General features: G+C 42.1%; 1 protein-coding gene across 5 annotated transcripts in view; it reads left to right on the top strand.

The window, feature by feature from the left end:
- The window catches only part of LOC116067696 (tensin-2-like), a 35,415-nt gene that overhangs the window by 11,867 nt on the left and 2,557 nt on the right, over nucleotides 1-20,991 (top strand). For 2 of the 5 annotated variants that reach the window (XM_036001788.1, XM_036001787.1), the window contains exons 4-24: nucleotides 10,986-11,018; nucleotides 11,104-11,153; nucleotides 11,322-11,505; nucleotides 11,846-11,896; nucleotides 12,016-12,138; nucleotides 12,231-12,295; nucleotides 12,664-12,747; nucleotides 12,871-12,983; nucleotides 13,164-13,224; nucleotides 13,523-13,598; nucleotides 14,064-14,193; nucleotides 15,352-15,417; nucleotides 15,504-15,620; nucleotides 15,717-17,123; nucleotides 17,265-17,412; nucleotides 17,951-18,804; nucleotides 18,903-19,034; nucleotides 19,954-20,046; nucleotides 20,262-20,339; nucleotides 20,536-20,613; nucleotides 20,822-20,990. In XM_036001788.1, coding sequence (XP_035857681.1) covers nucleotides 10,986-11,018; nucleotides 11,104-11,153; nucleotides 11,322-11,505; nucleotides 11,846-11,896; nucleotides 12,016-12,138; nucleotides 12,231-12,295; nucleotides 12,664-12,747; nucleotides 12,871-12,983; nucleotides 13,164-13,224; nucleotides 13,523-13,598; nucleotides 14,064-14,193; nucleotides 15,352-15,417; nucleotides 15,504-15,620; nucleotides 15,717-17,123; nucleotides 17,265-17,412; nucleotides 17,951-18,804; nucleotides 18,903-19,034; nucleotides 19,954-20,046; nucleotides 20,262-20,339; nucleotides 20,536-20,613; nucleotides 20,822-20,990 — 4,112 coding nt within the window. Of the gene's footprint in view, nucleotides 1-2,549; nucleotides 2,568-3,447; nucleotides 3,526-10,985; nucleotides 11,019-11,103; nucleotides 11,154-11,321; nucleotides 11,506-11,845; nucleotides 11,897-12,015; nucleotides 12,139-12,230; nucleotides 12,296-12,663; nucleotides 12,748-12,870; nucleotides 12,984-13,163; nucleotides 13,225-13,522; nucleotides 13,599-14,063; nucleotides 14,194-15,351; nucleotides 15,418-15,503; nucleotides 15,621-15,716; nucleotides 17,124-17,264; nucleotides 17,413-17,950; nucleotides 18,805-18,902; nucleotides 19,035-19,953; nucleotides 20,047-20,261; nucleotides 20,340-20,535; nucleotides 20,614-20,821; nucleotide 20,991 lie in introns of those variants that run through there. The other 3 variants (XM_036001790.1, XM_036001789.1, XM_031324201.2) reach the window with 3 other exon arrangements.

The following is a 20,991-nucleotide window of genomic DNA, read 5'->3' as shown; positions in this document are numbered from 1 at the left end:
GTTTGCACTTAGCAAAGAAGTATAGACACCATTTGATTTTTACAGCCACGACATACGTGAGTTAACCTCTGCATTCTCATCTTACACATCACACTCCTCTGTTATGGTGTGGTGGCCATTTCAGTAGATTTACTCACTAACATTGATGTGGAAACACAATAAGCATGGAAACTAAATGCACACTTCATGCATTACTGCATTACTTCAGATACTAAGTTACTCCTTTAGTAAACTAATATTCACATGAAATAAAACAATAAAACATTGAGAGCATTCCGCAAAGGACACTGGGATATAGGCTAACCAATTCAACACTGGTTGCTATGGACTTGTCACTAGGCTTCGTCATTGTATATTTTAACACATAGGTAAAGCTGCCGAAGCTGAACATTATATTCCAAAACATATATGTTTATTTTTAAAGCAGATTTTAAGTTACATTGTAACAATTTAACAATTCGCCCTTATGATCCAATCGCGGCACGGCTGTTTTGGAACGCAATAGACAGACGCTTAAATTCAACTAAAATGTAACAGTGAGCAATCAGTGTTGGACCTACATTCTGTTGAGATGCCTCTCCAAACTCACCATAAAACGTTAAGACACGTTGAGAAAAAAAGATCCCTATTTTGCCGTAATCCAATGACACGAAAAAAAAAAGTAATCCACAGTGATCAGTAGATTAACAAAAAGATAAATGACACGGTGTATCCAGCAAGGCCGATACGAGCGTCACGTTCACCAGCCAGCTCCAAACAGGTGAACGAGGCCTCTCCACTTCGCCGTTTAAACAAAGTGGAATAAACGTATAAAAGTCCAAATCTACACAAAACCCGCAATCAATTAGTAAGCTGACATCACATGTATACATGGCATTTAGGAAACCTTTATTGCAAGGTTGGCACGGCAAGATGTCCAGACTAGTGCAACAGTAACTTTCGTTTTTTGCGTCCTGCTGCTCCCATCGTCAGCCAGGTAATAATTTTTTTACTAAAGCAGTATATGAAATCAGATGTATTACCTATCACCATTTAGTTGTTTTGTGTTATTTAAGATATTTATTTAACATCTGGTCATGCCAGATGTAATTATTCCACTCATTTTTTAAACAATGCAATTACCTGTTTGAGCCACCAGGGGGGCAGTGCTCCTCCTGCCCCCCCCCAGCAAACTCCGTGTATGGGGTCAGACCATCTGCTAGGGGGCCGAGACTGAGAGCTACATGGATAAATATGCACCAAACAAGCCACTTTGAAATTTTGCTCTTTTCATGAATAAAAAAGTTGGGTGACCCCCCCCCCACCCAGACTAAAAAATGTTGGATGACCCTCCCCTCAGCATAAAATAAAAAGACATGACCCTCCCCTATTTTCCTCCGGTGGTCCATTCCATAAATACCGAACGGTCCCTTACTAGTATGTATGCAAGGCTTCAACTAGCAAGAAGTGTCCATTGTTACTGGTGATGACCTGAATCAGGAATTTTCTTCCAGAAACAAGACAAAGAAAAGGAAGTGGTATGCGTTTGATCAACTTGTTTCAAAGATTTTAGTGACGTTACTGAAATGATCTAAGCCCCTGCACAAATTATTTTCACTTGTTTTAGGTTTTGTTACTCAAGGCATCCCCTCTTTCCCCTGCTCTTTTTGTTTATCTCACTTCTCTGTATTAGCAGCAATACTGTCAGGGCATAATGGCTTGACACTTCATATATAACATATGAGGTTTGTGAAATAAATCATATTTTTCATATTGCAGCCATCACAGTGTATACAAAATAATGTAAGCTTTAGCTTATTGCCTAAAATGGTAAAGTATATGATAGAAAAAATGACCTGAAAACAATTTGCCGCTACAATGGAGCTCAATTGCGGAACTTTTTCATGCCTTATATCAGAGGTAAATGTTAGGTGTTGTTGTCAGTCCCTTTAGAATCGAAGAAAAATAGCTTCCTGTCACCATTAAACAATCACACAAGGTAAAATTCATCATAGAGGAGGTAGGGACACATTTTTAATAGATCTGTCATGCAAAAGACTGTTTTTTGAGAGAGCTGCCTAACAAAAGCCTTTGTTAGCACTGTAAGCACTCTTTCGGCGACAGATGTCAAACCATTGGCAGTAGCTCTACTCTGCTCCCCTGTGACCCCGCTCACAGCAGCTCAGTGTCACACACCACTGTGAGCTCATCACCTTGCTTTAACTGTGCTGTTGTGCCTCACTGCCCAACAACACAAACAGAGAAAAAAAAACAGCACAATGGCACTTGGACCCATGCTTTATTTTTCAGCTCTTCCGCTCAGTTATGTGATTAATGACATGGAGCGGACTTTGCCTTCCTGCCCCCTCCTGCTCCAAACACTGCAATGGTGTACAACTGGGCACTACCAGCTGTTGTGCCTTAGCAGCATGTATTAAAAGAGGATTATTATTTTTGTCATACTCGTCCCCCTGGTCACCACGGCGATAGCCAAAAACAACTCTTGGTGGCTGCAGGAGAGGCAGGCGCCGAGAGTGGACATCGTCACACGGGACGATGATCAATCTGGATAGGAGAAGTCTAAGCGGGTAAATATAGAAAATAACAAAAGTGCCGTAGATGCCTGCCAGTGAGTGATCATTGGTGTTGTGGGGGGACACAAATAAGTGAGAGGCAGCTGGGGAGGCAGACTGTGTGTATGTAATCAGTCCCATTTGGGGATATTCATAAATAAAGGGGAACATTGGGTCAAGGCTGCAAATTGCTGTCTGCTTCATGTCACGCAATGCACTCACTGTATGTTTCTATGTGCTGCTCATATGTCAACATATTGCTTTTTTTTACTTCTTTCATCTCTTGCGTCTTACTGTCATCATCTTTTTTACCTTTCATCTACGTTACCTTTCTTTCCTGATGTTTTATAGATACAGTTAAAGCTTCTCCCACCTTCTGCTTGGAATTTTGTTGTCTTCTTTTCAAGTCTTAAATGCTTTTATCAGTGTGTTATGCCAGCTTAGTACCATCTCCATAACAGTCACCACTAGTTTTGTTTTGTTTGTTTGTTTTTGCATCCAGAGGGTTGTGCAGTCCATCTAATTCTGCCACTTGTCAGCTCTCTGTCAGCCTCAGGCCACTGGAGAGGTCACTGGACAGAAGTACTGTGCAGGGCTGCCCAGTGTCTGCATGTGGTGTATTGATGTGTGTGTAAGTGCACTTGAAGGGGAAAGCACTCGCACAGTCGACGTGCTTTACTGTCTCTGTGCGTATGACACAGGCAGAGCGAGAGGGAAAAGCTATGTTGGATGTGCTGCTGACACAGTGTTAGTGTGTGTGTGTGTGTGTGTGTGTGTGTGTGTGTGTGTGTGTGTGTGTGTGTGTGTGTGTGTGTGTGTGTGTTGTCGTGAGAGAGGGAGGGAGGCAAAGGGAGTTGGTGAGAGAGAGAGTGAGCAGAGAGCTTGTATGAGAGAGAGAGGGAGCTAGTATTTCCCACTCTACAGACAGGATTGCACAGAGGCAGAGGGAAAGACTGAAGCTGCTTGTTGAGAGGTAAAACATGCTCTGTATTTACTGAGTAAAGCTTTGGGTTTAGTTTATTCATATGTATTCAGCACATCAGTTTTGACTTTTTATGTACTTTGTGTATTTTTATTTTCTATAAAGTTGCAATCTAACAACCTTGAAGCCTCTTCACAGCGTTTGCTCTGATAATGCGGCATGTGATTGTGCATATTATTCCATTAAAGCTGTAGCCTGAGAGCTCTTGCTTTGCCCAGAAAGAGGATTTAATTTACTGTGATTAAGGCAAGTGCAGAAAATGAAGCAGAGACTCCTGCTGTGACCTACAAAAAATACACAGATATTAATTTTTAATACTAGAGAGTGAAAGATTTACTTTTTAATGAGATAGTTGTCCATATATGTGCATGTCAGGAAATTATGGAAACTGTACCTAAACACTTTTCTATATGCTACTATACATGCCTTTAAATGTAAAATGTTGTAAAACTGTTAAAGCTGTGCCAGACTGTTTAGGGATAGATTAGATGTGTTTGTGGGCATGCATCTGTTTGCTTGTGTGGGCATTTGCAAGAATTGTCTATATACACCAGCGTGCATCTATTTGTATGCACAACTTTTTCTACTTTTAATTTTATCAACATTTATACTATCTACTTTGTGTATGCTGCTGCTTTTTCTGATGTCTGATTCTGATTCTGATAAAAATGCAATTTCCCACCGTTTCTATCTACTGTATCTATCTACTTCAACACTGTGTATACATGTCTATGTAGTGTATTGTGTATAGACACTTATCTACACCCAAAGGGCACCTGACAGAGACAAATGGCTGTATCCCAGACACAGTCAGCTGTCCAAACATCATCTGATGAATCCTAATGTTGTGTAGTGACATACAGATGGTTGCAGTGTCTGCTCATACACACCAGCTGTTCTGATAATGTGTAATGCTGATTTATGAATTGATATAGCAACTATGATGCTTTATGGAATATGTGCTTGTGTAAGAAGCAAGTGTTGTAGAGTTTTAGTCTAGTCCTAATTAGTGCTAGTGGAGCTGGAACAGTTTCTAAAATAACTCAAACTGGCATTTCTTCTTAATTATCGGCTGCAATTTATGTCGATACTGATGTATCTGATCTGCAGTATGTTCATATCGGCTCATGTATCGGTCTAGCTTTCATCCAGATGTTGTGAATTGTTGTGGCGTCTCTCCTATCAGGTGTCTTGAGCAACATGGCAACAAGTGTCATGTTTTTCAACCTCTTCTGTTGTGTTCATGTATCACCACGGGAGAACGGGTTGACATGCTGTCTTGTGATAGCTCTACGTGCCATGGCACATCAGTGGGAAGGTAGAAACAGCTTTAAGTCAATAGAGATGGAGAACTCAGGTGGTGGAAGCACTCTGCACTGTGGACAAATAATTATCATGGTTAATTTAATTTTACTGCTTTACTCGTCAATAATTATTATTACAGGGACAGTGCACACACACACACACACACACACACACACACACACACACACACACACAAAACACAAACACACACCTGGATGCATGTTTATATTTACCCATTGCATACATTTCCTGAGAGCCCAAGCCAAGTGATAGGTGCACAGCAAGACCTGTTCAAAATTCCAGGAATTATACAATTCCTATTTTTTGGGATGGCTTTTTAAACAATCTGAGCTTCTTTGAGCCTTTATAATATATTTCTTTTGATAGCCATGTGTTGGATGGATATAGACAGTAGGTAGTGATAAATGTGTGTTTTTTTCAATTACTGGATGTTAAATGTTGTTTGTGGCAAAGCAGCAAGGACCAAATACATGTATGCTGCCATGATGCAATCAGATAGAGTTGTAGTACAGATCCATTGGCAGATCTGATGAAAATGTCACTGCTGCTGCCAGAAAGGCAAGTGGATTTGCGAGACGACTGATGGACAAATAGACAAAGTGAGCCTTTAAGTGTTCTGAGGGACGTATGGTCTAAAATAAGGAGCTCTATCAAAATAGCTCTGTGAAATCTCTCTGATGTGTGTCAGTGGTCAGCATGTTCAGCTGTTGACCGCTCTCTCCCATCCTGCGCTCGCTCTCGCTTTCTGTTTGCCTCTCCTCTTTCTTCCTTCCCGTCTTCCTGATGCCTTTTTTTTCCCCTCTAAGCTCCATCTATATCTCCACTCCCTGGACAGTTTTTTTTATTTTTTTATTGCCTGAGCCCTCATTCGTGCTTCCTCTTGTTCCCTCCTTCTCCGGGGCCAGTTACATAGTGACATGCCCCTGCTATGTGTGATGCTTATCGAGGTGTCCTTGGTCATCTGATGTTGTTTATTCAGGGGGAGCACATACTTGTATTTCACGGCAGGGATGATTGTATCCTGTCCCTTGTCTCCAGGCACTAAAAGTAGCGAGAGAGAGAGACAGAGTTTTATGTAGCAAGAGAGGGGTAAGCAAAGGGTGACACAGACTGCAGGGGTTAGGAAATGCAGAAATGAGGGATCAAAGATGAGAGAAAACAAGAAAGGCAGTGTGATAATGAGAAGAAAGAGAGAGGATGCCATACTTTCATGTGAAGCATCCTAAATCACAGCCACTCCTAAATTTGCCCTTTGGTACCCTCGGTGAAATGTTAACAAAATAAAAACCCTCAGAGTTTTATTTAGCTTTCAGTGGACTTCAGTGTTTTTTTGTGAGATGATGGAACTTGGAATAAGCCATGGTTATTTTGCTTTTCCACTTTCAAACGGGATGGCTTACTCACTTCTCCCTCTCCAGAGTGTGACGTCAGCTGTGAGTCGACTGTCAGAATTAAACTCGCTCCTCCTGGACGGCATACCAACGCCCGTGTCTCAAACACTCACAATTATCCCGCTTCTCCGTAACTGACTCAGCTGCTCCGGCAGATCTCTGTTAGATTTTCTCTCCCTGGAAAAGGAGTGATGATTTAAGATGTGGCAGTGACAACTTTTAAAATTTGGGCCACAGTCACTCTGTTGTGGAGCTGCCAGGAAACTCTTATTCAAGATCCACTGATACTCTGTGAACACACTTACAGATCTACTTACACTCTGAATACTCAATGTAGAATAATTCTGATAAACCAATCGATCAAATTTGTAGCTAATTAGCTGTAAATGTCAGATAGTAATGAAAAATGCCCATCACAATTTACCAGAGCCCAACTAACAATAGTTATTGTGTGAAATATATGTATGTGCTTTTGTTTTCAGAGTTAGACGAGAAAATCAATACCACGGTTGTCGGTTCAATATTTAGCTGGAGCCAGCAGCTAGTTAGCTTAGCTTAAGGTGAAGACTGGAAACAGGGTGAAACTGCTAGCCTGGCTCTGTCTGAAGGTAACAAAAGCCGCCTACCAACACCTTTAAAAGCTATAACATGTTAATAAGTGAGTTTTACAGGTTCTGGAAGGAGGATTATTTAAACTTCAACAAAATAACACCAGTTGCTTCCTCGTTTCCAGTCTTTGTGCAAAGCTAGACAGCTGGCTGCTGGCAATAGCTTCATATCCATCCCACCCCTGGCGAATAATCAAAAGATAACGCAGCACAATCTCACATTTGAGAAGCTGAAAATAGATAATGTTTGCCATTTGTGCTTTAATAAATGAATACAAAGTGTTATTTAAAGAACAAGGTAATCTGAACCATTTAACAGACTAGTTATCCAGTCCACTACAGTCAGTCAGTCCCTGAGGATGGGATTGAGTTCTGTCATTAGCACCTAATAAATGCTAGCTGGTGAACAGGACAAACTGAACCAGATGGCTATGCTCCCAGTGGCTCCAGCATACAGCCCACATGCATTAATGAAGACCCTGAGGCTGGCAGAGCCACCAAAAAACATGTGTATACATTTTGCATGTGTGTGTATGTCTTTGTGCATGGGCATGTGCGAGTGAACCTAGGTTGACCAGCACTGACATCCTGTTGCAAATTGCTTCCTGTTGACTCTGGTGTCTTCCTCCTCTGCCTTCATGCTGTATATCGGTTCAACCCTGGTCTTCTTTTTGTGTGTGTGTGTGTGTGTGTGTGTGTGTGTGTGTGTGTGTGTGTGTGTGTTTACACATAGGTACACATGTGCATGTTGTGTCTGTCTCCTACTGTTCTTTCCTGAAGCCGACCACTTTATCCACTTTAAGAGAGGAGTTCTCCCCTATGGCTTAATCTCTGTGTTCTTTAATTTCCTACTGTAGGTTTAATAACATGTTTGTGATCTGTTGTTGTACATTAACACACTGGAAAGTACAGATTATGCTTGTGCTGGGGTGGAATGTGAAAAGAACTAAATGCCTAAAGACCAATAGATTTGAACAAATATTAACTAAAAAACAAATACAGAGTATTAGTATATCGGCTGTCAGTCTGTGTGAGACCTGCATGACGATAATTACGTAATGATATTATCTTGTCAGTTCGGCAGTTGCATATTTTGTTGAATGTTCTCTGCCATCAAGTAACCAATTACAGCATGCCCTTTCCCCTTCAGTCCTCCTTTTACTCATTCCTCCCTGGATCACATGTCTGTTTATGCTTCCCTTTCCCCATCACACTCTCCTAAACTCTCTGTCAGACTTTCTCTGTGCCCTTCCATAATGGCGTTTGCTATCTCCACACAGATCCCTTGTGTGTGTGCCATGAAATAAGAAAGCTATCATTTGTGTTGCCATGCCATGTAATAGAAAACCCCATCTTCATGACAAATCTTTTTGAACTATTTAAAAAAAAAAAATCCAGGGTGCCTTTGCTCTATTCTGGAAATGCTAAAACACTAAAGCCAATTAGCAAAAAAATCTAATAGGTTATTAGTGTTATTTTTGAACCTTCCACACAGACATTGGTCTCGGTTTAATAAAAATACAGTACAGTACTGGGTTGGCCCAGACTCCTCCTGACTTGCCAAATCAAATCAGGTGCCATTTTTTATTATAAGCTGCATGAGGATACTGATGCATAAGCCCCTTACAATGGTAAAATGAATGTATCAATCGTTGCCTCAGTTTATATTATTTCGACAATGTAATGCTGTTGTTGTCGACATGATGACATGATGTGCCTACAAGAACAAAGACAAAAACAAATATAACCTCGACTGTCAGGGAAATCAAATACCCTCATAAATAAATGTATCTGGAGCTTAGATCAAAACTTGCTTGACAATCAATTGTGAGTATTAGGTACCTTTGTTTTGGCAAAGTTAGAGCAGGGATGGTTTACAAATTAGTCCTTAAACCCAAAATCTACCTGGAAGTTGTAACATCAATCGGAAAGAAATTGTAATTAAAAATGTAGCATTAAAAATGTCCGACAGTATTGATCGAAACAAGGCTTTTTCTGTCAACATAAAAGTTGTAGTGAGTGCGTTTCTGCACGGTCGCTGTTGTTTTTCTGATGTTGTAGATCATTGTAATAGCAGGCATTTGACTTGTTAACCTGTTGCCTGACACCTGTCAGCACTCAGCCACAGAGGGCATCTCAGCTGTCAATCAATCTCAAGGAATAGTTCAAAGGTCAAAGGTTAAAAAGGTGTCACCTGTCAAGGTTTACAGTTGGAGCCCGTCGTTGTGCTGCAATAAAGATTCCATTTATCAGCTCATTTCCGTCATTTTCCATTCGTTAGGTCATGTTATTAATGCATTTCTTGTTGTTTTTAATCATTTGATGTGATTTGCATTGTAACTGACTTCATCTCATGAGAGAAAAGTAAAGGCCTGTGTGTCCATATAGCCGTTTTCTCTGGCAGAAAAAACGCGGGCACGGCGCTGGGGGAGCATTTCATCCCAGCGCTTCAAAACGCTGCCCGTGGTTTTTGTTTCTGTGACGACATTAACGTTAGCTAGGTAGCTTGTCTCGCTTTGCCAGACCTTCCTCCACAGCGCTGCGAAGTCCACACAGCATTCCGGGATGGGAGAAAAACGTGCTCTGGTTTATTGGCATTTCTTTAAACCAATCACAATCGCCATGGGCGGCGCTAAGCACCGGGCAGAGCCACGGTGCCGCTGCAAAATAGCCTTGGGAAGGAACTTGTTTTGGTGGAACGTGTACGTTCAAAAGTTGTTTTAGTTGTGCAATTGAAAACTCAGATTGGACAGATAGTCTAGCTAGCTGTCTGGATTTACCCTGCAGAGCTCTGAGGAGCAGTTACCATAGTCCTCAAAAATCGACCATAGTTTAAAATTCCAACACAAAGAAAGCGGAATGTAACGGACATCCGGCCGAAAAGAGTGAAATCTGGCGGAATTTCCGGCAGCAACGGAGCAATACTGGAAGTCGGACGTCGTGGATATAGACTACTAGGTAGCCAACTTAATGCTACATTAATAACAGGGGGTTGACTACACAGCTAACAACAAGCTTACAATGTGTATGGAGGTAAAAGCACGACACTCACCAGTAACATTCGGTGTCAGGCCGATCTGCTTCCACAAAAGGGCTTTTCTGTCTTTGTCGACACCAGCTCTTTTCTGAAAAGTTTATAGATTTTCAACTAGAAGCGATTGGAGTGGCTGCAAAAAAGATGGAGCGCTCTGAAAAAAGACGCTATATGGACACAGACCCTAACACATGCACTGACATACCAGTTTCTACTAGCTTGTCACTTCAGGGTCAACTGTTATCCTCATAATAAACTATAAATGACCTCAGCTTCCTCTCTCCCTCTTTCTCTGTGTTTGTGGTTTTGGCAATTTACTTTTGGCTCACCAGCAGATTACAAGGACTGCACGCCACATGTAGAGACTTCCTCCAGTAAATGTTATCCCTCTCACGCCTCTCCTTCTTCTTTACCAGGCAAAAACAACACCACAATCAATCATATTTATTGAGTATCTCTCATTAAATTGAGCATGTCTTTTTTACAACTGCCTGGTCAGCACAATAAACACCAATCCGGTATACAGTGTACGAATGAAGAATTCAAAGAAGTCAATACAATGTCCTCAAGTTCTTTACATTACATGCGTGCAGGAGCTTGTTTGTCTTTATCTGTATGTCTCCGTTTGTTAGTGTGCACCAGTCTCTCTCTCTCTGTGTGTGTGTGTGTGTGTGTGTGTCTCAGTGTGTGTCAGACATCATGCATCACTAACCCATCATGTGGAACAGCCAGATCTGTGCTGACAGCCTCTTCTTTAAACGAGCTGCAGCAGATGACAGAAAGAAAGTGACAATGAATCTTACCATTCTTCCTCCTTATCCCTCTATCCTTTCATTCCTTCATCTGCACTGCTGGAGCAGGACCAAGAGTGTTAAATCAAACACATGACTTGGCATGTGTTAGTTTATTCCCAGTGCGTGCGTGCGTGCGTGTGTGTGTGCGTGTGTGTGTGTGTGTGTGTGTGTGTGTGTGTGTGTGTGTGTGTGTGTGTGTGTGTGCGTGCGTGCATGTGTGCCTGCGTGCGTGTGTATGTGCATATGGCTATGTGACTGCTGCAAAAACCAACAATATGATGTGCTCATTTCCTTTCAGGTCACTCCCACCTGTACCTCAACATCAGACCTGGTAAGTGAATGTTTACATGTAGTTTTATATTAAGAAATGCAATGAATCATTGCAGTAGCGTTACTCTTTTCTGATTCTTTCTTAGCACGGCTCCACTAAATCTACACCACAGAAGAAGAGAGGCTCTATACTGAGGTACCAAGAAGCCTGAATCACACATCAAACAAAAGAAAATGATATTTGATATGTGAAATGGATACACAGAAATAAAATGCACAGTAAAAAAAACATTAAAGAGCTTAATCTTAATCACCTAATGGCTGTTTTGGCTGCGTTAAAGCAATGGACTCTCACAATGTACAGGAGTAAAAGTGTGGAACAAGTGATGGAGCATGTGATGGAGCGTCACTACGACTTTGACCTCACCTACATCACGGAGAGGATCATCTCTGTCTTCTTCCCGCCGGACCTGGAGGAGCAGCGGTACCGCAGAAACCTACAGGAAGTGGCCTCCATGCTGAAATCCAAGCACCAAGACAAGTTCTTGGTTAGTCATAAAACTGAAAACATTATGAAACCACTTCTTGTCTGAACAAGTCATTCTCCTACACTTTCATAAGGCAACTAATGTTGTAATTGGCCTCCTAAAAGGACTGAATACTGAGGGCATGGCTGCTATTAAAACTTAAACTTAAACAGGTTTAATTTGCATATTTGTGTAACTATCTAGAAAAGTCCTTATTTGGCATTGATAGGGACTGTTAACTGCCTTTCCTTTCCTCTACTGTTTCCTTTCATTGTATCTTTGCTATATTTCTTGCTCAGTTTGTGGTTGATATGTAAAAATAGATTCGTAATATCTTCTTATGTGTCTCTGCCTTTTCTAGTTACTGAATTTATCAGAGAAGAGACATGACATCACCAGACTTAACCCAAAGGTACTAGTATTTACATCTTAAAAGATGACAGATCCCACTTTGTATTTTCAAGGTTAATGAACAGGTTTGACTCATTTGAAAACCAGAATTTGAAACATCTTTCCTCCTCTGCGGTTCAGGTGCAGGACTATGGCTGGCCTGATGTTCACGCCCCACCTTTGGACAGGATTTGTGCTGTTTGTAAAGCCATGGAGACCTGGCTGACCTCTGACCCCCACAATGTGGTGGTCCTCCACTGCAAGGTCAGTGTAACCTGAATCCACATCTGCTTTTGCTTTGCTGTGAAAAATGCTAGCAAGCTATTTAATGGTCACTTTGATCTGTGTTCTGACAGGGAAACAAAGGAAAGACGGGGGTCATTGTGGCAGCCTATATGCACTACAGCAAGATATCAGCTGGGTAATCTGCATCATTATTAATCTCACAAGGCACTCGTTATTAACAGCATGTGCAGATGATCAATTATCTGTTTGGAATTAACATCTGTCATCAAAGCTGCATTTAAATCCAGAAAAATTGGATACCTAGCTCTTAAATTGCCAAAGTGCATAACCAGAGCGATACATTTCTTATATGCTGAAATCAAATCAACTGTACGACTACTTAAAAAAAACTTTATTCACAGTTACATTTTGTTGTCTTCAAGGCCAAAACCTGTTTGATCACCTTCAGTGATAGTTAGGTCATTGTCATTACTGTAGAGCTGCAACTAACAAATACAAATACTAATAAAGCCTTTATTAACACACCTCTGGTTGTGTCCACAGAGCGGACCAGGCTCTCACCACTCTAGCTATGAGAAAGTTCTGTGAAGACAAAGTCTCCTCTTCCCTACAGCCCTCTCAGAACAGGTGGGACACACTCATATATCTTTGTATTTTTTCCTCTGCAACATACTATATCACTTCTTGTGCTGCTGCTGTCATCGCCTCAGTCGCTCCCTGCTCTCATATTTCCTCACCTCCCTTCTTCAGGTACATCTACTACTTTGGTGGGTTGCTGTCAGGTACCATCAAAATGAACAGCAGTCCTCTGTTCCTCCACCAGATCCTCATTCCATCACTACCAAACTTCCAGGCGGGAGGAGGTAAGTTTCACACAAACTAAGGTTGTATAATAGCTTGCAGTGCAGTTACGGTAATTATTATCATTGAATAGTTAAAAAAAAGTGTTTTACAATGTGAAAAGGGAAAAACAATGAAGTCATTGTCTGCAAACTCTCCCCTTTTTACAGTTTTTCTTCTCCACTTGTTTTCTGTATCTGTAGGTTTCTATCCATTCCTAAAAATCTACCAATCTCTACAGCTTGTCTACACTTCAGGCCTCTAGTAAGTACATGGCCAGTTGTCAAGTTACTGCGTTGTCAGCTCACCACCTGCAGACAGACTCCTTCCCATCCCCTGTCCAACTGACAGATGTTGTCTATACAGGCTGCTGTCTATGTTTAGGTGTAGGCTGTTCTGTGCTTATGTTGAAGTTCATGTTGTTTACCACTGTTTTACCCAACTGAGACATGTTTTGACTGGTTTAATGTGTGTTTTGAGCTGGTGTGGCAGTTTTTTTATTCTGTGTGTGTGTGTGTGTGTGTGTGTGTGTGTGTGTGTGTGTGTGTGTGTGTGTGTCCAGTGATCCCCAGAGCTCAAGGGCAAGGAAGCTGTGTGTGACTATGGAGCCAGCGCTATTATTAAAGGGGGATATTATGGTGAGCCATGGCTTATCGTGTCACTATTTGATTTAAATCCTATCCATATCCACTCATACAGTACATCACTGCAATAACTGCAATAATTCAAATGTTTACTAAACTACTGTAAAAAAACAAAACTTGACTTTGATGAACTTTTGTACCTGATTATTTTTTTAACCACTTAAGCTACAAATCCTCCGTAGACTATGAACATGCATGCTTAATTATTTTCTTACGCTGTCTTGCATGTCTCTTTGAGAGGGTATAAACATTCAGAGCGACGAGTACTGTTCTTGTCTCGTAGAGTAATCAGTTGCCACAGCAGCAACAGGCACCAAAGACATATGATCTGCATAAAAATAACACTATAACAAAGCAAATTCAAATTTGATTTACTATTTTGTCACACTTGTCTTCAGTCCATGTGAAATGACCCTTTATATTAGTACATCACTCTCTTACCTGCATCCTCCTCTGCAGGTTAAGTGCTACCACCGGCGGTGTCGAGCAGCAGAGAGGGAGGTGGTGTTCAGAGTCCAGTTCCACACCTGCACTGTCCACGGAGCCCAGCTATGGTTTGGCAAGACTGAACTGGACTTGGCCTGCACAGGTATAAAAAACAGAGGCTCAACAGTTTCTAAGGAAATACATGGAATAGAAAGTAGGGGCAATGTTCAGGTTTTGGACAGTCATGAAAGCATTGCAGAAGAGAGTTGAGTGATGGGTATTTATGCAACATGTGCATAAGGAAAACTATCACTGCTGGAAGGATGTTATATATAGCATATATATAGCATATATACTGTGTGTATATATATATATATACACACACACAGTACCGGTCAAAAGTTTGGGGTCACTTAGAAATTTCCATTCCACTCCATTACAGACAGAATACCAGCTGAGATCAGTTGCATTGATTTTTTAATCAGGGCAGCAGTTTTCAGATTACATTATGTGTTTACATAATTGCAAAAGGGTTCTCGGCTGTGGCTGATCTTTAATGCAATATCTAAAGTTCCCATTATCAGCAACCATTCATCCAATGTTCCAAAGGCACATTCTGTTTACTAATCTGATATCATTTTAAAAGCCTAACTGAGAAAACATTGGGGAACCCTTTTGCAATTATGTAAGCACATAATGTAATCTGAAAACTGCTGCCCTGGTTAAAAAAACAATGCAACTGATCTCAGCTGGTATTCTGTCTATAATGGAGTGGAATGGAAATTTCGAAGTGACCCCAAACTTTTGACCGGTATATATATACATACACTAAATTTGAATATTTTGTAAACATATGAATAAACAAAGGGAACCTCTCTTTTGTACAGTATATTTATATTGCTTCCTTGACCATTTACATGGTAGTATAATTTAAGATCCACTCATTTTCTGTCCATTGTGGTGTTTGTGTGTATTTTGAGACAAATATCAAATTACAGTGTCCGTTGAGATGAAACAGAAATGCATGTACATGGCTCAGTAAGCAGCAGTCTCATGACAGTTGCTCTTAGTGCTACATGCTGCCGCATGCATGAATGTAAAAAGAGAACTCATTTCAGATAGATCATTATATTATATATAATATAATGATATTTGAAGTGTTATTCTGTTTCCATGATGAGGAGTGAAAGCAAGTATATCTTTATTTATTAACTTTGGTGTTTCCACTTCACAGATCACACATCTTGTGAATGTTTTTATAAGTCTCTGTAGTTACGGCCTGGATATTTTAGTCACTGCCTTTATGCTCGTCTTCCTGTAGATGACAGGTTCCCTCCAGATGCTACAGTCGAATTTATCTTCTCCAATGGGCCAGAAAAAATGAAAGGTGAATATTATCATGTCTGTCTGTTACTGCATTTCTGTTGTTTTACATTTTCATATGCTTCATATCAAAAATGTCTGCTTTCCAAGGTAGAGAATACCGCAAGAATGATGCCTCCATTAAAGTGGACTACAACACCTCAGACCCTGTGGTCAGATGGGATTCTTATGAGAACTTTAACCTGCACCACCAAGACAGCATTGAAAGTAAGAAACATGCACACACAGGTGTAAAGAGTAAGTTTTAAGAGGTAAGAGTAAGAGGTCAAACATCTCATCAAACTCTCTTCTTGTTTCTACCAGATATCTGTCATACGAGGGGCCCTCTAGACGGCAGCCTCTACGCCCAGGTGAGGAAGCGCCGTGGGCCGGGCTCGACTGCCTCAGCAGTGTCACCCAACGGATGTCTCACTAGCAGCCCAACGGTCAAGCCTCAAACTCCCAGCCAGCCCCAGTCTCTCACCTACACATCAGACTCTAGCCGCTCCTCAGTCCCCTCCGATCACCTGGAAGACGCCTCTCCGTCCATAAACCGCCCAGAAAAAGAAAACACTGACTGTCCAGTGAGGAGAGGAGACGGGGAAGATGGAGCAAAGGAGAAAAGAAGAGGGAAAGAGAAGGATAGAGAGACAGCAATTTTAGATGACGGAGATCCGCAAAGTCCTGGGGGTTTAAGGCGAGAGCACTCGTGTTGCGGTCGAGCAGGCGCAAAGTGTGGTGATGGCGGATGGGAGAGGGAACGAGAGCCCTGCCTCTCTGACAGCCATTGTCTTGGCCGTTGCAACAGCATTAAAAAGAATCCAAAAAGCCAAACTCTGCCGGCCTTACCATACAAATCTGTGTCCCCGCCTCCTCATTCAACTCATATGGAACTCTGCCATCGACATAGCGCCCATCCTTTACCTGAGTTACCATGGGAACGTCCACCCCCAGCCCCGCTCTTGCCCTGTCTCCTTAGGCCTTGCTACCCTTATTCCACCGCTGAACACAACCACCCACACAGCCACACCCTCCCAGCCTTAAACAGACTCTGCACTGGGGAAGAGTGTCACCTCCTCCATTATTCCAGCCACAATCCAGCCTCTCATCTCTCCCATCAATCACTGCCCTCGAGCCCTTACAGGGAAATGTTCTTCAGCTCTCCAACACCGTCCTCTGGTTGCCACTGTCGGGACTGCTCCAGCAGGCGAGAGCACCAATCAGCCTCAGTTAGAGCATTCCATCCATTGCACCCCGACCAATCAGAAAATCCACAGTGGTCCCAAAGAGCAGGGGTACAACGAACAAGAGAGGCGCCTCCACTATGGGAAAGTGAAAATCCATGGGAGGTGGCGAGAGAGGCAGAGTTCTGGCAGTGCAAATCAGCCATGCCGGCATTTCGCGTTTGCCACCCTTTGGATCAGAGTCCAAACCTGGAGCCTAGATATGCCATTGGACCTCATCAGGGCTACCCCAGCCCCCAGTCTCTGATGGATGTGCAGGATGGAGCCAGCAGTGGTTACCACACACCTCCACAGCCCCGTCACTCCTGTCCCTGCTCTCCTTATCAATCATCCCCAGCCGAGAGCCATGAGAGCCGGGGTTACGCCTCAGGGTACCACTCTGGATCAGCCTCGCCTCTGCCTGCTAGTAGCCCTGCTCCTGGGAGAGGCAGGCTGCCCGAGACTCCCTCTGGACCTCGAGACCAGCAGCACGCTGAGCATCACAAAGGTGACTGGATAGGTGGATGGATACAGTAGGGATTGTTGTTGATTTTTATAACATTGAAATAACATGTTTGTTACTTCTTTTCTTTCTCATTTCCTTGTAATACCTTTATCTCATCTTGTTTTATCTCACTTCTCGATATGGAAGAGGCCAAGGCTGGTTTGGAGGATGACAAATCCCATGTTTCAGAGGGTAAATCGGACTCTAATGGACAGTCAAGTACCCCTGGGCTGGACTCTGATCCTGACTACACAATCATTGGAAGCAGCAGCCCCACACACACAGAAGACAGGTGGGTGAAACTTTTATTTTTTGACAACTCTACTAAAGCTGAAAATAAAATTACATTTATTCTAGGGCTGCACAATAGATCGTTGTTTTTATTGTCATCGCGATATCAACTGGCGCAATATACACATCGGGAAAGGCTGCGACTTATTGAAAAAGGCAGATTTTGTTGTGTTAGTTGAAAGAGAATATCAGTAGAAAAGTGCATTTTAAATGTAACTGTCATTCTTTTTTAGTGCTGCCTTTTACTGTATATTCAATTCAATGTTCAATTTGTTAAATAAAAGAATGTTGGAAACGATTTCCTTACATTTGTTTTAAATTCAACAAGCAATTTGTTGTATTTTAGCAGAATACTGAAAGCAGCAGAAATGCAGAAATTTGTACACTTTAATATCTGTTTATTTATTGCAAGTAATATCTTTATCACAATATTCAACAGCGTTATTGCATACCGCATTTTCCTCATATCGTGCAGCCTAATTTATACATATTTATAGATAATTATCTATTTTTTTTTCCATACTTTGCCTTTTCCTTAGTGTAACTGCTGTTAGTCCTTCTCAAAGCCAAGAAACCTCCACACATCTGGAGTCCAGCTCAAATAGCAGCAAAGCCATCACACCAGTACCAAGAGAAGCACAAACCCAAAGTTCCAACATATCCATACACTCCACACAACCATCGAGTGAGCAGAGTTTGAGCTCTGATGGTAGCAAGATCACAGGAAGTGCAGAGGGATCTAACCAATTACAGACTTCAAGCTATGCCACTGTCATCATCACCCCAGTCCAAGTGCAACTGAATGGCTCTGCCCTTCCTAGCGATACCACATCTGACAGCAGCAGAGGTGTATCCATGAACCCTTCTGTCAGTCTTAGTTCTAGCCCTTCCACCACTTCCCCAAATTCTCCTATTGGCTCCCCAGACCTTCAGTCTTCTCCTCAGCGCTCTACATCAGCTACAGATATAGCGGGACAAAGACTGAGTCCGGAAAGAGACAGCTCAGCTGACACCAAACCACCATCACCTGTGCCCGAAGGGTATCATACACCAACCTTCCCCTTAGCGTCTTATTACTACCCATTACTAAACGTCCCTCACATACCATACACTGGGTACACTGCAGTCACCATCCCCGCCATCCAGCCACCGCTTCCCGAGAAGAAACGGCTTTCGTCCACACCAGGATCCTTAAACGGACACAACTCTCTACTCAGGGCCTCCTCAGCTCCTTCCCCCATGCACCATGTTACCTTCTCCACTTCTGTGGGAGAACAGAGATGGGGAGCTTCACAACACAGCTGTAGGGATGAGGCAGACATCAGGGTCAATGCTAAGTTTGTCCAGGACAGCTCCAAGTTCTGGTACAAACCAGGCATCTCCAGAGACCAAGGTGAGCGTTAAAACGAAAGGATGATGATATATTGTCATTGCTGCGTCTCTTATTTTACACTACAACACCCATACTCTAATGTGTCTTTTCTATCGTAGCCATAGCTGTTTTGAAGGACAAGCAACCAGGAACTTTCCTCATCAGAGACAGTAACTCATTCCAGGGGGCCTACGGCCTGGCCCTCAAGGTGGCCACCCCTCCTGCTAATGCCAACGTCACTGGCAGCAAAGGTATCCATGATCCAGGGTCCTGGTATTGTGCATGTTGGCTCACTGTCACACTGCCAAGCCTCACACTTGACTCTTGAATACAACAGAGCCATCATTAATGTTAATAGCAACACCTATGCTGTTCCTACTCGGGCAAGTCAAAACGTCTGCTGTGAAAAAGGCTTATGGTAGGTGTTTTTCTTGGCACCAGTCAAGTCACATCAATTCCCATTCAACAAACTGTATAGAAAGCCTAGAATGCCTAGATCAGAAAACATGGGTTTCAAACTAACCATTCAGATTTGGCTCCCCTTCCTTTGTCACATGCAGGCTCATTAGAATATACCGCCCCTTAATCTGAGTATCTCCACCCACGGTTTGAGAACTACCTTTGGGTTTGCGAGGAAGATACTTGCCAGCAAATAAGACCACAGAAAACATCCAATCCAAGTAGTTTAAGTGTTTATTAAGTAGTTTCTGATCCAACCAATGTGTGATGTCCTTTATCTTAAGTTGCATGTATTCTGTCATAATGAAAAAGTAAAACAATTATGTAATGTGTAAGCACAGTTTTAGCACTAACAAATATATGGCACAGGTATCAAAATAAATAAGTGTTTTTTAACCAGTCCTAATTATTATTATGCATTCCTGTGTATGTATCTTTTTTTTTTTTTGCTGCAAGCACAAGTGTTGATGATAGACCATATTTTTTTATGCAATATTGATAGGATTTCTGTTCATGAAATGAAAAACACAAATTAGGTACTGTCGTGACCAACCAACGCTGTTACATTATGGTTTTGATAGTCTATTGCAATCAGAATCTTACATTTTTTGTATGTTTGTTCATACGTCCTTATAGAATATGCTCTCAGCAAGACAGCCTTACTTTTCATCCTCACTCCCTCCCTTCTTACCCTCCTCTCCTCTCCCCCAGGGGACCCTCTGGAACAGCTGGTTAGACACTTCCTCGTCGAGACAGGGCCACGGGGAGTGAAGATCAAGGGCTGTCAGAACGAGTCCTACTTCGGTCAGTTACGTGGGAGACACAACTGCCGCAATACGTTTCACAAATTTTGTTACATACGAGACACTGAAACTGATCGTTTTAACCTGTGAACCTAAAAAACAAAATTGTTTTTATTTACCTCCTTTCCAGCCCCCAGTTATCTTCCTTTTAATGCCTTCTATACTGTCATTATCATAATGTGTGTTACGTATTTTCTCTTTCTGTCTTTCTCTCAGGAAGTTTATCTGCCCTGGTATACCAGCATTCAATCACTCCCATCTCTCTGCCATGTGCCCTTCGCATCCCAGAAAAAGGTCAAATCAGTGCCATTACACTTAGACGCCATGAATTTTATTCCAAAAAAATATATAAAAAAATCAAATAATACCCATTTATTATGAGACAACAATGAAACACTCAACTAATAACAGGTTATTACAACAGCTACAGACCGGACCCTCAGTAAGTAAGAGTGTTGTTATGTAACTGATGAAGACTATGGTGTTTCAGATCTGGTTGGGGAGCTTCAGGAGATGCAGAGTGCAACAAACACCAGCACAGCAGCTGACCTCCTCAAACAAGGAGCAGGTAGTACATGGGCATGTTTTTGTTTTTGGTGATTCCGTTGTTACATGAACTTCCATACAGGACCTATCACATGCAGTGCAATAGTTGCGGTTCTTACTTTTGACCGGCAGAGAATGCTCAAGCCTCATATGTTCATAGTACCGAGCTGAAAGTACACATACTGTATGTTTATGTTAATCTATATTTTCTCATCTCTCTCATAAACAAGCTTGCAACGTGCTCTACCTGAACTCTGTGGAAACCGAGTCGTTGACGGGCCCTGAGGCAATCTCAAAGGCAACTAAGTGTACTTTGGCCCTGAGTCCACGTCCAGTGGCAACAGTGGTCCACTTCAAAGTGTCTGCTCAGGGCATCACTCTAACCGACAGCAAAAGAAGG

The sequence above is a fragment of the Sander lucioperca genome, chromosome 6 (genome assembly GCF_008315115.2).
Source record: "Sander lucioperca isolate FBNREF2018 chromosome 6, SLUC_FBN_1.2, whole genome shotgun sequence".
Lineage (NCBI taxonomy): Eukaryota > Metazoa > Chordata > Actinopteri > Perciformes > Percidae > Sander > Sander lucioperca.
The sequence above is the reverse complement of the archived record's forward strand: the minus strand, read 5'-3'. Positions and strand labels throughout refer to the sequence as shown.